General features: G+C 26.6%; 1 protein-coding gene and 1 long non-coding RNA gene across 5 annotated transcripts in view; one reads left to right on the top strand and one right to left on the bottom strand.

Annotated features, from left to right (window-relative positions):
- The window catches only part of LOC126894276 (uncharacterized), a 121,143-nt gene extending 118,629 nt beyond the window's left edge, over window positions 1–2,514 (bottom strand). For 3 of the 4 annotated variants that reach the window (XM_050665172.1, XM_050665171.1, XM_050665170.1), the window contains exons 1-2: window positions 2,391–2,511; window positions 2,284–2,326 (exon numbers count right to left, since the gene is read on the bottom strand). In XM_050665172.1, coding sequence (XP_050521129.1) covers window positions 2,284–2,326; window positions 2,391–2,393 — 46 coding nt within the window. In that variant the 5' untranslated portion in view covers window positions 2,394–2,511. Of the gene's footprint in view, window positions 1–2,283; window positions 2,327–2,390 lie in introns of all 4 variants that reach the window. The other variant, XM_050665173.1, reaches the window with a different exon arrangement.
- Window positions 2,515–3,125: 611 nt separating this feature from the next.
- Window positions 3,126–4,827, top strand: LOC126894283 (uncharacterized). The gene is made up of 4 exons (XR_007701373.1): window positions 3,126–3,196; window positions 3,434–3,554; window positions 4,020–4,050; window positions 4,644–4,827. It is a non-coding gene; the product is annotated as an uncharacterized LOC126894283 (long non-coding RNA).
- Window positions 4,828–18,553: the final 13,726 nt, after the last annotated feature.

Raw genomic sequence — 18,553 nt, forward strand, 5'->3', positions numbered from 1 at the left:
CCCAGTCCCGGATGGGACTCATCCTAAGATGGGGATCTCGGCCCCGGAAATGGCCGACGCCTTGCTGAATTAATACATTATTAAACACGCGAAAAATAACAAAAAAAACGGTAGCACAGTGGGGTCGCGGCATAGTGGAGACATTGCATAGTAGAGTCCAGTATAGATTTAATCTGACAGTGATTAAAATCACTATCATAAGAAACGCTTCGATGCAAATCTGTAGATAGTGTTTAATTTTAAAAAATTGATGGATAATTGCAAAAGCAACATCAACTTCTATTAAAATAAAATACAAAACCCATAATTATCANGGACAGTAGTGGCCAGTGTATGTGTCATATAGGGAACGATTATTAAACTGATAAAGAATATTGTGTGTATAGCGTTCACCTTGACAGCAACAGTACAGTTTTCTGATTACACGGCCTGATATAACGTACGCGCGCCCATTAGCAAAGCAAAACAGTAATCTATCTATATCATAAAATTCACATTTTGTCACGTTACAATTTCTTAAGATAAGTTAATATAGTATAGATATAATTGTGAAATGTTGTCGTAAAATAGAAAATAATTTATATTAATGTTTTTAGTAATACATTTCGCAAAATTAAATAATTGTATTCGTCAAGCGGCAATTGGTACTAAATTAAAGCAATAAAAAAAATTTTTTTTTGATCGTTGTTGGTCAAGTATATCTATTAAATCGGCACAATTAGGGGCAGATCTATTCTGTTAAGAACAGAACATGGCGCCTCCACCAGACTGCAACGTGCTTTCCTGCTAGGAACCTAACAGTTGGCTAAGTTGAACCTTAACGGGGCAACGCTGGCCTTATATTATTTATATCCCACTAGAAGGGCAGTTAGCGGTTTCGTGACCAATAAATAGACTCTCAACTAACAACGATAACAAGTATATATTTCTATTTAATAGTATATTTAAATATAACCTGACTGGATCTCTAGAGATCTTATGGTATCCAAGTTAGGTGAACGACAACGGCGAGCGTACAAAAATCCGATTGTAATAAAATAAATAATAATAATTAAATTAATAGTAGAAGATAATATTGTCGGAATTAATTGTAGTAATGAAAAATATAATCTGTAATAAAAAAAAATGAGTAGCTGCGAGCCTGGTAAAATGTCGACTGACTGTCGTTATATATTTATTTAATGAAGAAGAATATCATCGGTTTTGTTTACACTCGAGCGTGCCGCATACCCTTAGCAGGTCGTAGGGACGTTTGTGCTGATCAGGTACTAGTGTGGTATTGAAATGCTAATGTTGGCGAAGGACGAATAATCTGTATGTTACAAAACTAAAATATTCAACCGTATTTTAAGTGAATAGACATTATCTCCTATAACGCTTGTTCACTAAATTTTTGTATTCTGTATTACGAATATCACATACCATTAAAATCATATCAGAACGTACATTTTTTCTTCGTAAAAGAAAAATTCAATAATAATAAATGTAATTTGAAATTAAATATTTGGTTATATCAAAATTAGATAGGATAAAAAACGAACATTTAAGAAGGATGTGACTAGAGAAGATAGGACAAGGAACGAGCATTTAAGAGAGAGTATAGGTGTAGCATCAATCGCGGATAAGATGAAAGAAAATAGACTTAAATGGTTTGGTTATGTTATGAGAAGATAGGAATCGGAAGCTGTAAGAACATTAATGCTGAAGAAAGAAGAGGTAGAGAAAGACAAAAAAATAGATGGAANGTTATAAATATTAATGCTGAAGAAAGAAGAGGTAGAGAAAGACAAAAAAATAGATGGAAGGATTTAATTGAATGCAATATGGAGACGGCTGATATGAGCGTAAATGATGTGGGTGATCCTGTTAAATGGAATTTTAGGATAAAAGTTGCCGACCCCTAGTAGTTGCGATTAAGGTGATGAAAAAGAAGATAAGTTATAACTAAATTATACATTTTTAATACTTTCATTTTAAAAGCAACATTTTCTTTCAAATATGTTACAGACTCTCAAACCGTATGTCTATTATTAATAAAATATGTTATTCTTTCAGCTCCATAAAAAAAAAACTTATAATATTTATTCGTTTATTTTGATAAGAATTTTTATTATCGCGAAGTAATTATGTTATAATAGCACTTTAATATACTAAATTACTAAGTAAGTTAAAATCCCGTCACTAGGTGACTCTCCAAAAGTTAATGTTTTTTTTCAAAATCACTTGTATATATTGTATATTTTAAATAACTTGTATCATTTTCTATAATAAAAAAAAAATTACCTGTGAAAAAAAACAAATATAATCTCAACAAGACTGGATAATTCTGTAATATAATAAAAGTATTATTACAATCAGAATAACTAATTATAACATTACAATGTACAAACCATTTTTATATTTTGCCTTTTTTTTGATACTATACTTCCACAATTTTCTTCGAACAAATGTCTTACCAACAATAATTGTCTTTATAAAAGCTTCTTATTGAACAAACATTAATAAGTAAACATTAAAATTGAATTATTTATTCCTTATAATATATAAATATATAGAGTGACTATTGAACTATGAAATACGAAATTTCTTTTCATATATTTCTTTTTTCAGAAATTAATAATATCCTACGTTCTATAATTTTCAAACAAAAGTTTTGTTTTATTCCCTCTCTCCCTTGAAATTGTATAATATTATAAAAAAATAATTATATGTTTAACTAGATTAAAATTAGAATAAATAATGATCTCACTAACGAAAAACCAGTCGTTAACAATTATTAAATCAGAATTTTGGAATTTCGTGATCTATTTATTTTTATACCTTGTCATTTATGAACCGCACTACTGGAGGAGTAGTGCGGTATTATATTATAAATATAAGGTATAAAAATTCTAATTAACATTTTTTAAATTTAAAATATTTTTAAAATAATTTATAGTACTGATACAAAAGTTGTTATAAACGTGTAATTTTTTTTTTTACGTGCATATGTTTCCATAAAACATAAGTTGCCATTTTTTAGAATGAAGGAGGTAGGTAAAACCAAATTGTTTTTTAAAAATCATAGCACGTAAGATATCACATAATCTCTGAGAAGAAAATATCATTTTATTTTTAGAATTTTAAAGATATTAAGTCATAAATAAACAATAGCTATACAGGGTGATTCATTAAGGATAAGACACTCATTTTCTCGGTAACTATTGAAAATTTTTAATTTTTGGTAAGGAAAATATTTTTTGATTCAAAAAACTCTACAATAATATGTAGTAAAAACATAATTTTTTTGATCCCTTCAAGGTTAAAAAACATTAATTTGCATTTTCTTATATGGGAACCCCTATTTTGAATTTGTCATTATGATTGAACATAAAAATACAAACAGCTTTGTTCTTACAATTTTTTTCTCCGATAAACCGTTTGTCTGTTACAGCTTGTTAAAGTTAAATGATTTTGGACTAAATTTCCATTGTTGTTTTAATGTTTTCAATACAGAAGTCACTATTTTTCTATAGTGTAATATACACTAATTGTTATTGACCAAGATATGACAAGTAAGATAGCAATAATAATTTACGACACACTAATTAAGAGATAATAATAATAGATTCAAATCGGGTCTTATTCATAGTATTACTCTATGGTCTTAACTGTATTATTAATAGCAAAGTCCATTTATTTGTATAGCAAGCTTTAATACTGATAAGTTAATTTCCTAGCCTCTCTTCACCATAGTGTAGAGAGTCGATACAATTCCATAATACGATAATGTTATCGTGTGATATGACCAACAAAAATAATTTTTACTAATGTTGATTGATATTATGTTAAGTTTTAACATAACCTTTTAAAACACATCGGGTTTAACGCTAATTCTACTATCCCATATAGTTAAATATTTTTATCCATTATTAAGTTGTTTAACTATCGTGTAGTTACAGTGTTTTAATGCAACATTTTAGTAAATGTTTTATTTTTACGTCGTAACAATTATTAAATAATAATTTAACCTTATTTAGATGATAAAATTGTACTAAAGTTATATAACGGGTAAGTAGAATTAACTACAAAATAAATTTATATTTATTTGATATAATCATTTATTTTTTAACTACAGGTCAAATTTTCATATATAAAAATTAATACATCTAATTGCCAAATAATAAATTTACATTTTTGGATTCACCGCTGTTGAAGACAATATTTAATAGATACAAATAAATCATCTTCTTTCTTCTTAAGTTTCATTGAATTGATAAAGACATTTTATTTTATAACAATCAGATCATATTATAGTTAAAACTTTAAAAGTTGTTGTATATTATTAAATGATTTAATTAAATAAAAACATTTCTCAAATATTAATGTTTATTCAAAATTAAAGGTTATTTTTTCAACATAAACCATTTATCGTTTTGAACTCTAAAAAGCAAAAGTTCTTTTATCAGTTATTGTAATAATATTTCTAACTTAGTTTTGAACATTATGTATCTCTTTCTAGACATTAAATTACGGTTAATGTTTAAGGCTAGTTTTCCCGAGTTGTTGAAGAATGCATTATTACAAAAAAAAAAGAATACATTGTTTTGTTTTAAGATAATCAATAACAATTAAATACAACTAACTATTTTAAATTGTTTCAGGTTTTAATATAATCTGAACAATTAATTAGAGTTACTTTGGAATATTCTTCAGAAACTTTAAATATTAAGGATATTATACAGTTTAATAGCTTTCAAATTCCACATTGCAAGCCCAACTTTAATATAAATGAATTGATATAAGATAATATAACACAGTGTTTTGTCAAAAACTTTAAGTAGTGAATTCAAATTGAACATCTCTTTCTATTCAAATAATTTTTAAAAATATCTCCACAATACTAGAAAATGTATGGTTGAAGAATTTTTGTTTTCACAGAAAAAACTAATTTTTGTATTTTAAATTATTATAGGTTTAAAATTGTTAGTCTAAAATTCAATCTTAAAAAAAATATATTCAGAATTAAAGCATTGTACTTATTATATTTAAATTCTTTGGCAGTCATCTATTTGATCCTAAAAATTGTATTCACCCGAGTTAATCTAATATCCCTCATAACATGCAAATCATAGGTTCCCATTTTCAATTAAATAGGCTGGTTAATGTACAAGTATAAATACAATAAAATCAATAAATTATTAGTTGTTAATTATTTTTGATGAAAACACAATATTAAAATATAAAAAATTTAAATATAATATCCAGTCATATTTTTCTATTTAAGATACCCAAATTGATAGTTTTTAAAATAAGAAAGAAACAAATTGAAAAAAAATATTTATAAAATTTGTATTCGTGTAAAAATAAATTTTTTTTTCAAATTTCTAATATAAAATACCTACTACATGGTAACTACCAAAGTGTTGATTTAATTTATTTGATAATAACTTTCTTATATTAGTGATGCTTAGTACTAAAATGTACTAGTTTTCAAAATATTACGCAAATTGATCATAAGATGTTTAATATAAATTTTGATAATGCTTTCAGAGTTATACAATTTTTAGTTATTAATGCTGTACCACAAAAAAATAAAATACGCTTAATTCTGAATCAATTAAATATAATTTTTTATACAAAAATATTAAAGTATAAACAATAATACAATTAAACTAAAAAAAAACAACACTTCTAAAGAAAATTTAATCAACTACATAGAAATATTTATAATATTAGCAAACGCTAGTGTAAAAAAAAAAACAAATTATAAATTGTTTATAATATACTACATTGCGAATATTTTAAATATAAAAAATTTTAGATCCAAAACAATCCAGTTTTTATTTTTAAATTTTTGGCAAACGATAATAATTTATTCGAGTTTTCCTCTTATGATTAGTTAACAAAATTACTTTTATATCAAATTATAAATTTAATAAATAAAGTAATCCATGCAGTTATTATACTGGTATAGTGAATATTTTTATTTAGTCATAACAACCAATTTTAACTTCGATGCGAAGCTGAGGAAGTATATTAATTTTACCATGATGTTTTTATTTATTTTTTTTTTTTTTTGTGTTTGTCACTATATTTTCTTAGCTGTCACTGGACCGATTATGTCAAAAGATTACAAATCGTATCTAGTCGAAGACATTACCCTAAAATTTTGAAAAAAATTCTCTCGTTTTCCGTAAACGGGGAAAATCCACCAAAAAATTACAAATTTAAAAATCGCTAATTTTCGATATTTTTTCAATTTTTTTACTTAAAATTGCCATAAATTTTTTTTTTTTTGTTTGTTTGAAAAACTAGAATAGTTTACCTCTTGTGTACAAAATTCATACAGACAACTCAAACCAAATTAACAACGTTTAAAACTTTTGATATAATTATTATTTTATAAATAATTATTGCTCTCTTAGACTATGCTTAAAGTATATTTTTTGTATTTATCACTAATAATAAAAANTGCTTAAAGTATATTTTTTGTATTTATCACTAATAATAAAAAAAAAATTTTTTTATAACACATTCTTGACCTGCTTTCCATACCCAGAAATTAATGATTAAGTTTTCATAGTTAAAAAAAATATATATCATATTTGAACTATAAAATAAGTTTTAGTTGAACAAATAATTATATTGAGTGTACCAGAAAAATACATTTAAAAGTTTAAGATTATTTGTTTCAGTAAAAAAACGATTTTTTTTCTATAATACTTTTAATTATCGTAAAAATAAGAAAATCGACCAGGTTATAGATAAAATTATATTATACATGTTTTTTAGCTACTAATATTTGCTAAAGAACTGTACAGGTGTTATTAAAATATAAAAAATATCTATAAAACAAAAAAATTATTAATGACTTATTAATAAGATCAAATTAGGAGTAAAACTTTTTTTATTTACAACATATATTTTACTTTATTTCTCATCAATTATTAATATTTTACATAAATACTTTATTTATCATCAATTACTAGTATTTTACATAAATCATCACTCATAATAAATAATAAGGATATAAATATGGATATAAATGGATAAGAAATCATTAATTACAAAACTTTATGAGTTTTTTTTGTTACTGAAGTTAAAACTAAACTAAATAATAATTTAAAACTTATAATCTATTTATATTTTCTAAAGAGAGTAAAAATACAAATTCCTTCAATTCTCTATAATAACAAAATATAATAAAATTTATCATGTATCTTACCAAAAATAGACTCTTTTGTATTAAATTATTAAAATTGAACTTATATGTTACAACCAGTACTTCAATTATTTTTTACTATTATTTTGTAAAAACCTTTTTTTCGTGTGCTCAACTTAAAATTTTTTTCACTTTGGAATTGTGAAACACCAGTATGTGAATTATACATTATACTTTATTTCATGACAGAATATGCGTAATGCCATAGAAATTCAAGTATATAAGATAATTCTCCTACAGACATTTCAACAATCCCCAATGAAAAAAAATCATGCAGATCAAAAAAAATTACTTATTTCCTCATAAAATAAAATACATTGCAATCAATGCCGCAACAACACAAGGGTAGGTGAAGTAGGATACATGCTCCTAGCCTTGCAAATAACAGTGGTATACTTAGGGTTTTGTTTAGAAAAACTTTTATTACACCCACCAATCAAAAACAAAAATTGTATCTTTATAATGTAATATATATACATACATATTAACATTATCACAATAGGTCTAGTTGTAAAATTAGTCTCTATGACGCTATGAGCCTAATTGAGGCTGACGGAAACAAAATAGATTCCATTTCTAACAAAATTAATGATATGTCTCTATAAAATTGTCTATGTGTTCTATTAATGAAAAATATATGTAGAAATTTCATAAAATTGAAGTTAATACAAATGAGATAGAATTTGTATTGACTATACTTGAAAGTTTATAGCGTTTTGCCTATCTCAAAATCATTTTTTTTTTTAATTTTATGAAATTACATAATATAAAACAATTTGTTTATTGATAGTTTATAACTATAATAATAGTTTATTATAAAACTTCAAATAATTTCTTTGTATTATCAATACTTTTTTTTTTATTTTTGAGTAAATAAGATTCGAGGGAACAGAAATTATTATGCCTCATAAAGGTTCTACTGTAGTAATATATTAACGATTCTCAGTTATAATCAAAAAATAATGAAAATATTTGTTGACTGATAGCTCAAATCTTTAAACAAGCCATTGAAGTAACTGTGTAGAAATAATATGTATAAAAATAATAATTTTATTATAGTTGTTTTAAGTACTTGCACATTGTTTTTAAAACAACAATTACTCCTACCTTAAATTTTAAGCTAATTTTTTCTTACAACTCCTTCTATTGAACTTAATCGGATAAGTATTCTAATAACTACATGTATTACTCTAAAACATTACCTTATTTTAAGTTCAAAATTTAACAATTATCAATAGTTTTAATTTTTTAAAGTAAAAGTATTACTATAAGAATAATTAACACGCAAGAGATTTAACTACAATACTGTTATTTCAATATAACAATTCATTCTAATATTGATCTCACAATATTCTAATACTTGATAGAAGAAATTAAAGCTTACTAATGTTATATACTTAGAATCATGTATATAAAACCAATAGACATCATATTTGTAACTGAAATTAAATTTAAAACAAATTAAATTAACTTACATGGGATACAAATGGTAATGCTAAAAAGCAAAATTTATTTTATTAAACTCACTCAAATTTTTTTGAGAACTGTGCATTTATTTGATATGTGACTCTTTTTCATGATATAGTCATGACAATAGCAAAATCATGATTAAATCATTTTTGTTTCTTAATTTTCGTATAATTAGAATATTAATATTATGATATCAAAGAATCTTAATTACAAGTGCATACTTAAAAGTGCAGATACTTACAACAGCAGGTATTAAAACTAAAAATAAAATTAAAAACAACAAATTTTTAATTAGATTATTATGTATGAAAAGTAACTAAAAACTTAATTTACAATAGAAAAAATAATGTTAAAAGAATTTATGGATGACGACTTACTTAATAAGTCATAATAATTATAATTTCTGCAAATTTTCATGTATTATTACAGAGTAAAATTAAAATTATGTTTATTCCAATCCACGCATGCTTAATCAAATATTAATAAACTTATCAAAATAGTTGCATGATATTTTCTTAACATTTACAATGAAATATAAACACAATCATAAATAAAATTATTTTTATTAAATGGAAAATTAATATTCAGTAGCTACTCCATACAATTTTTTAATTAGGTATACATATTTTAGGTTTATTATTTTTTGCCCAAAGTTGAAAATTTAATATTTGATTATGCCTAATAATCTTTTATTTAAAAAATGTATATAAAACTTTAAATTTACAAATGTAAGAAAAATTCTGAGTACTTATTTTATTATAAATAAAGTTATTATTTTTTATTTAAATTACTAAATATTTCACTATTTTCCATACTCCAATTATGTAATTTCACAATTATTTTCATATATAAATTAGACTCATACAATAATTTATTTAAAATCATTGCCAGAGTTAAAATTACAAATTAAAAATCAAAGTTTAACCAATATTTCAATTAAGTCATAGTTTAGGCACAGACAGTGTTTGAAAATAAAGAGGCAGAAGTGGATGTACTTGGCAAACAATGAAAAATGTACTAATTAGATATTATAATTCAGAAGCCCAGAGAAGAATGAGACTTAAGAAATTAAGAGAGAGTAAAAAAGAGGACTATGAAAGCATTTTAGATTACTTTTCTAATGTTAAAGCCGAATGCAGAAGAGCAAACGAGGATATGTCAGAAAGCGAAATAATAGACACGATTTTAAACGGTTTTCCCGACCAATATTTCGAAAGAGTGGGTTGAGTTGACATTAGTTCATTATCGGTATTAGAGGAAAACATTATAAAAATAGCGAGCTTAGGCATAGACAGGAAAATAGACAATAATAAAAAAATACAACAACATCTTGACATTTTGACAGAAACCCTTCAGAAGAATCTGAGTATGAATTCGAGTAATAATAAGTACAATGGGAATAATAATAGGAATAATAGCAGGAATTTCAATAATAATAATAGGAACTTTAATAATAACAGTAGAAATTTCGATAATAATTATAATAATTTTGATAACAACAATGGTAATAATTTTAACAATAACACTAGATATAATAATAAATATCAAAATTACAATAATTCAAATCGAAATACAGACGGTCATTTTTACAATTCTAATAATAATAATAATAATGGTAACTACAAAAACAATCGCAATTTTAATAATAATAATTCTTATAATAATAACAGATTTTCTAATAATACAGGTCAAAATTATAACAATAATAATGGTGGGCGAAATCAAGGCGCAGGAGGTCCGTCCACTAATAAGTGGGCCCCTAATCAGCGGCGCCTGCAGCAAACTCAAAAAAACGAATAAGTCAAAATTCGATGGTTAGGGCGAATTTTGACACTCCTTCGTGACCTAGCCAAAAAGTTCAATCACCAGCCCCCATTACGAAAGTAGCATTAGCGCAAAATAGCTTAAATATCGGTCCCTCAACCTATACTAGTTGGAAAATTAAATTGTATTGAATCAAAGTTTCTCATTGATACGGGGGCATCGATTAACATAATAAGTAGCGCTGCACTTCCCAAAAATCATGATATTATTCCATATAATGCGACCCTTACTACAGCAAATGGGTCCCCTTTAGATTTATTAGGTACAACCTCAATTGAAGTAAATTTCTGTGAGCATAGTTTTATTATTGAATGCGCGGTCGTTAAAAACTTAAATGGCTTTAATCTTTTAGATAATAGTTTTCTACACAAATATAAGGCTAATATTGATATGTATGATTCGAAAATTATTTTATTTGATGGATCACACAGGGTGACCGTACTCTTCGAAAAACTCAAATCTAGCAATGTCGCAAATCATATTTTTTTACACAAAGATTCAACCAATGTTTCCATTGAGTCTACCCGGCGCCTCTACCAATTGTTACGTCGCTATTTAGGGGTTGAGCCTAAATGCCCGTCGACAGTATTCTAAAGGACCAATGGCTAAGCTATATCTACCTTTGGTACTGAAGTTTCCTATTTAATTTATATTTCCTTAGAGGAACTACCAAGGGTCGCACTACAATATACAGGGTGTTCAGTAGGTCAGGAAACGGATTTCTATTGTTCTCATTGTTACAAACAATGAGAACAATAGAAACCCGTTTCCTGACTTACTGAACACCCTGTATATATATAACACTTTAGGTTAACAACGATATAAATAAATATTTATTAAACAATTGATATATTAAATAGATAATACAACCTGCTGGACACCTAGAGATGATATAATCCAACGGGGAGCTGACGGCAACACACACACACACACAATATACGGAGTAGCGAAGTTAAGTTAATTATCAGGCAAAAATAGTGATCGCAAAGACGGTAAAAGGTCAACTGTCGACAGGGATATCTTATTATGGCACATTGGCCGTGAATTGCAAAAGTGTTTATGTGTGCAGTCCGCTCTCCTGTTAGTATTGTTGTATGTCACTGTGTTAATTATATACATATATATATATACAGAGTGTTCAGTAAGTTAGGAAACAGTTAAATTGTTACAAACAATGAGTACAATAGAAATTCGTTTCCTTATTTACTGAACACTCTGTATATATATGTCTATTAAACGGTATAATGATGTTATGGGAGACAGAGATATGGGCACATGCAAATGTGATCGTATCATTACCTTAAATTTTTGTGAAAATTATTCATATAATTATATGTTAACAACTTTTCCAAACAGTGGCGTATTTAGGGGTAGACAGTGACTTAGGGTGGCATTTTTACCAATTAAGAACTAAAATCTTATTAAATTTATTATTTATTTATATGTAACATAATTTAATAAATTATATTAATTAATCTTAAATGAATAAATAAAATAAAAATTATTTAAAATATATGTAACACTTTATTTTCGAAAATTTAAGTATTGTTGTTTTAAAGAGTATTAATAATTTTTAATTTAATATGTATGCAATTGTAAATACATTTTTTTTAGAATTTGTGTAATTAAATTATTTGTATAGTTTTGGCAAATTATTTAAAATAAGTTCAAATCAAATAAATTAAATTAGCAAATTATAAATGTATGTGTTAGTTATAAATTATTGTTATTAAAAAGTAATATGTTAATTAAAAATAAATATTTATTTATTTTATTACAATAAATTGCAAACAATCGTGTAACATAAATGTTCATCGAACAATACCTAGAAGGCCGTATACCTAATGGAACAATAGAATCCGTTTGACGAATGTGACCGTTCGAGGAACGTGTCCGTTTCTACGAACGGACGATTCAAAAATAGACCCCCAGATCGAATTCTAGGCATTTTTTCAGCTTTATTAAAGAAATTAGAAATGTTACTTTATACTTTTCGAAAATTTTAATATTCATTAAATGATCTAGAAAATCGACATTTTTTGAATGCATGCATACTGGAATTTAAGCTCTAGTGAAGTGGTCGACTACCAAAAAAAGGGTAGAGGAAAATAAGGTTTTTGTTAGTTTTATCGAGAGCATAAATAAAGTTGTAGCTTAAAAAAAAACATATGAGAAGAAAAAATGATCACTATTATTGGAAATTGGAGAAATATTTGGCGAAGAATTATATTTTTTTGTAAAAGAGGAAGAATGTATTTGGACCAGATACGTAAAGATGTAGAGGCATTGAGAAATAATTCAATTCCAATTAGATCAATAGGAAAGTGTAAAAGTAAGTCATTTAGATCATTGTTGATAGAAATTGGACTAATATAAATATTATAATGAACAGCAATTGTAATACCACCATAACCATAAAAACGATCACAATGAATAATCTTGAAATGGGAAATAAAAAATGATATAGAAAACAAGAAACGTGTTTCTATAAAAAAGTGCAATAGAGGATTTATACATAGAAAGTAATTAAGAAACATCATCATAAAGGTGCGAAAATGCGTTTCTTATTGACACGGCCCGCGTCGCTTCGTTATACAAGATACCCCGCGACTCGTGCCACCTTTATCAGCCGTCGCCCTACTATGAGTATTTGACTGACCAACACTGCGTGTCATACGCTACGGTGCAAAGTCCAGCAAGTGCCGCACGACCGGCGACCACCCGCCGCAAATGATACGGGAGTTTTCTTCCCGGTGTAAGAGTGACAACGTTGACGAACCGATCCGCACCCGCACACCGTCGCCATCAACGCTGCTAACCTTTTGACGCCCGAGGATCACGTCGGACATCGCGTCGCCGGCGCCAGCGAAAGTGCCGCGTACTATGCAAAAATTATTATTATTGTGTTCATCTTTTCGGTTTGTTTTATTTTTTTGTTAAAATAACCTGTTGTTGCTCATTAATAAACGGCCCACGGGTCTTTACCTTCAAAACCAGTGTCGACCACATTTTTGCGACGTAAGTCGTGTCATTATGTCCCATTGAAGTGTTTTAAATGTAAGAATCTTAAACTGTTTGAGATTTGACACCATGTTGAAAATTGAAGAGGATTCGATTAAAGCTCTGAGTAAGGAAAAAGAAGAAATAAACGTGGAGTCTTTATAGAAATATTGGAAAATGTTAGGCCAATTAAATAAACCAATTCGGATTAATTGGAATAGAACTGTAATTACTTTTAAAGTTATTTTAATAAATACCGTTTGTTAATATAGAATGAACTATAATAATATTGGGAAGTAGAAGAAAATTAGGAGAGGAATGTCTACAGAAAGGTAATTAAATTGAAATAATATGTATACAGGCAGTAAAACAGTTTTTCCATATATATCTTAATTTTATGGTAGAAGGAGACACAGTATCTATATCTTTCTTTACTGCGACAGAATTTTTGAGTATTTCCAAAACAAAGATACTTGGTACATTGAATTGGGGATCGTATACTTATTGTTAATGCAATATTAAACATAACTTTATAAATTGAACGTTTTTGTGGTAGTGTAGTGGATAAAAATTTTAACTATATTTGGAGTAAACCATAACTCCGTTCTTTCATATAATTACACTAAAAAAACCCAGCACAGGGGGGTCGCGGCATAGTGGTGACGTGGCAGATTTGGTTTAAGTATAATGATATCTGACAGTGATTAAAACCACGATTATAAAAAACGCTTCAATGCAGATCTTTAGAAAGTGTTTAATATAAAAAAAATTGGTAGATTATTCCAAAAGCTACATGATCTGCTATTTCCTTATGTTCGAATTATTTTTTTCCATAATAAAGTGCATTACATTAGCTTTAATTTAAGGTATATATAAAAGTGTCAGACTTACAGGAACACTTTCAAAAATTAATTTTTTGTGAAAAAAATGTCATTTTAAATCCCTTTCTGTAGGCAGGTTAAGGGTCAGATTTATAAAAAAAATATACCATATGATAGGTAAAGACATCAAGCATCTATAAAAAAAATTATATTGATTTGTTCATTTTTAAAAAAGTTACGGCAGTTTTTAGTAAAAAAAATTGAAAAAATTTCGAAAATTAGCGATATTTAAATTTGTAATTTTTTTGGAGGTTTACCCCATTTACGAGGAACGAGGAAAATCTTTTCAATTTTTGAGGGTAATGTCTTCGACTAGATACGATTTCTGATCTTCTGACGTATTGTTGAAAGAAATCCGTTCAGTGAGAGCTGAAAAAAAGTATTAACAGACACAAAAAAAAAACGCATCATAGTAAAACCAATACCTTCTCAGCTTCGCATCAAAGCTAAAACCAATTTTAATAAATCATACTACTCTATCCCAAACATCTTCTTCGGAAATATTATTATGTAAGTATTCAATACTAAAAGTATGATCAAACTGTAATCCGATCCTGTTAAAATTATAGGTTGTGTTGCCAATTTTAATAGGTTGTGATTTTAACAGCATATTTTTTATTAGCTTCTTAGTTTACGTTTCATAATAATAAATTTCTGAATAGCCACAATACTTAAATTTATTTATTTATCAATGGTAAAAACGAAAAATATATACTACATAGTAAAATAGTATTATTTATTTAAATTATTAACCTATAATTTTTAACAAAAGTTTCATGATACAAACACAGAGAAGAAAAATGTGTCTAAATATATTTTATTTTATTTTATTTTCCAATAATGTGTGCAATGCACACATACTTTATAGTTTTTGTTAACCATTTTTTTTTTAGCTTCGATGCGAATCTGAGAAGGTATTGGTTTTACTAAGATGTGTTTATTTTTTGTGTCTATTACCACTTTTTCTCAGCTCTCACCGAACGGATTTCTTTCAACGATACGTCAAAAGATCACAAATCGTATCTAGTTGAAGACATTACCCTCAAAAACTGAAAAAATTTCCCTCGTTCTCCGTAAATGGGGGAAACCTCCAAAAAAATTACAAATTTAAAATTCGCTATTTTTCGAAATTTTTTCTATTTTTTTACTAAAAACTGCCATAACTTTTTTAAAAATGAACATATCAATATAATTTTTTTTATATAGATGCATGATATCATTACCTTGCATTTAGTATATTTTTTTTTTTATATCTGACCCTTTACCTGCCCACATGGAGGGATTTAAAATGACAACTTTTTCATAAAAAATTAATTTTTTCAACTTAACTTTTGAAAATGTTCCGGAAGTTCTGACCCTTTTATATATATCTTAAATTAAAGCTAATGTAATCAGTGGCGTATATTGAATGATTTCTCGGGTGGTGTCCCACTTTTAATGAACCTCACAAACGAAAATTATAGAAATGTTTACTGACGTAAAAAAAACTTACTATTTTTCTAATTACTATTTTAGGAATTGACAAATAATTTGAAATTTGAAATTTTGGTACTGTTGTATCTTAAAAGAAACAACCCTAGTGTCTTAACTTAAAGTAATAAAAGTTTAATAATAACTCAAATGTATTTATTATAGATATAATTAAACAATGCAAAACATACAAAATAAATATACACTAAAAACACAATAAAACAATACACAAAATGAAAACTTAATGTCATAAACGTACCGCGCGAAAAGAGATTACCTTCGGTGCTCCTGAGGTCCTCTCTCCTCTACGATTCATTCCATTTCGTCTTATATACTAAAATATTTTGTTTTTCTTCTTTTTGCAAAATTTATAATACTATCATTTTCAAAAATGTTTATAAATATTTAATTCCTGGTCTAGTAATAATAGATCAGGAAATTACAATCAAACGAAACATTACAAAAATGTTTTACTTCCAGCTTTACAAATGATAAACTATATTACAGTATACAGACTGATTTTTTTTATCATAACCCACTTATTAACTTGTAGAATAAATATAATTTAAACATTATTTTTGGTTTTCTTTAGTTACACATTATTCTTAAATTATTAACTATTTAAAACTTTTTATGTTCATCCCTTATGCCTTGTAAGGGTGTCAACTTTGTCTTTTTGTCTTTTAAATGGGAACACATATTTTGAATATAATAAAATGTTTGGATTTTTAATTAAATAGTAAATGGCATTTGAATTTTTAATATAACTTTATTAGTTTATTAGATATAAACATTTAAAGTTTCAAATTTTTGAGTTAATATACATGTATAATACACATGATGATATGATTACAAATACAGGTAGCTAAATGGTTTATATGATATCAATGTCGCAGTCACGGATTNAAAATACAGGTAGCTAAATGGATTATATGATATCAATGTCGCAGTCACGGATTGTTTATTATCAAATATGACTATCATAGATATACTTTCTATATTGTCAGTTAATATATTTATAAACTCACAACAATGTGCCTTACTACCATTGATAATAACAATGCTATGTACCTGCTAATTTCTTTGAAGTTGTTTTAAACAAAGTAAATCATAACTAAATACTTTATTTATAATAAATAAACAAATAATAAAATCTCCTTTCAGTATTGATGTTCGTAAATTACTTGCTTTTGATGATGTTTCAGTGTCATTCCACTTCGAAATTATAAATAACGATTCAATTAGGTACACAAAAAGCTCAAGAAAATCATTGACAGCATAAAAACGTTCAACTCATTTAGTCGTACATAATTGTTTTAATGATTTTTTAGTTATACATTTTTGACTTTCTTCGATTTGACTTTTCAACACATCTTTTCGCTTTGGGTATATGAAAAAATCTCTAACTTAAGATGTTGTTCCTAATCAATTTCGTGTTTCTTGTATAGAAATTGAATAAGAAATAGCAAGGTTTAAAACATGAACAGCACAATGAAGAAACGTCGCAAGCGGATAACTTTGGTGAATAAGAGATTGAGCTCCGTTAAATTGACCAGACATGAAAGCACATCCATCATAACACTGTCCTCTAAGGTATTTTGTTTCTACAACAAATGAATGTAAACTTTGAATAATAATATATAAACCTTTTCCAGTAGTATCTGTTGTAGGCACAAACTGAAGAATTCTTCCTTGGTAATCATATTTTCAACATCTAAATATCGAACACACAAAGTTACTTGTTCGCTTCCACCAATGTCGGCCGTTTCATCAGCAAGTATTTTGAAACATCTTTGGGCATTTATGTTTGTTACGATTTTATTTAAAATAATGTTATTACAGGATTCAATTATTTCATTTTAAAGTGTTTCACTTATATATTTTATTGTTTCTTTAGCTTCCAAAAATGATTTTAAACCGTCATCTCCTTAGGCTCTGTATCTTAATCTTTCTCTAAAATTTCCTTGATTTTCTTGAATAATTTGTCATTTTCTTGATATATATTGAAGTTACAAAGATAGCCATTATTGTCAAAAAAAAAATAAATAATAATAATAACATTAAAAATGCAAATAATAATTAAACCTATAAGGTAGTTAAACCCTAAAGTTATTTTCGATTTGTTAAAGTCGTTAAAATTAATTCAAATCTCCTGTTATTTTCTTTTATCAGAATTATTATGTCATTAATTCAATTATTAATTAAATTGTTAAACTATATTATATATTCAACTTAATAAATTTTTATGTTGATTATAATCGCATGGCATGATGTTTTTTGTTAATAACTATTTTCAAGAATTTCACATGGCCAAAATTTTTAATAGTTGCAAGAGAATAAATCCAAACGTTGATATTTTATTTCATACAGACTAAATTTTATATGCTTAAATATTCTGTTAACCGATATCAAATTTATTCCACTTGAACTTTCATAAAAAAATCTCTATCATTTATAAACTAATGTAATAAATAAACAAACAAATACAAAACGTTTTTCTTCAAAATATCTTTAAAATATATATAAGTAGGGTAATTTGGAGAGAGCTGGTTCCCCCCGCCTCACCCACTCACCTTCCTTGCGATGGAGGAAGTGTACGGGGGGATTAAATCTAACGTAAACTAACCTAATGCAATGGGAACGATGAAACCCAACGTAAACTAACCTAATGGAATGGGAGGGGGAAACCTTACGTAAACTAACC

Source organism: Daktulosphaira vitifoliae, unplaced genomic scaffold (assembly GCF_025091365.1).
Source record: "Daktulosphaira vitifoliae isolate Bord-2020 unplaced genomic scaffold, ASM2509136v1 Scaffold_1, whole genome shotgun sequence".
NCBI classification, from domain to species: Eukaryota; Metazoa; Arthropoda; class Insecta; order Hemiptera; family Phylloxeridae; genus Daktulosphaira; species Daktulosphaira vitifoliae.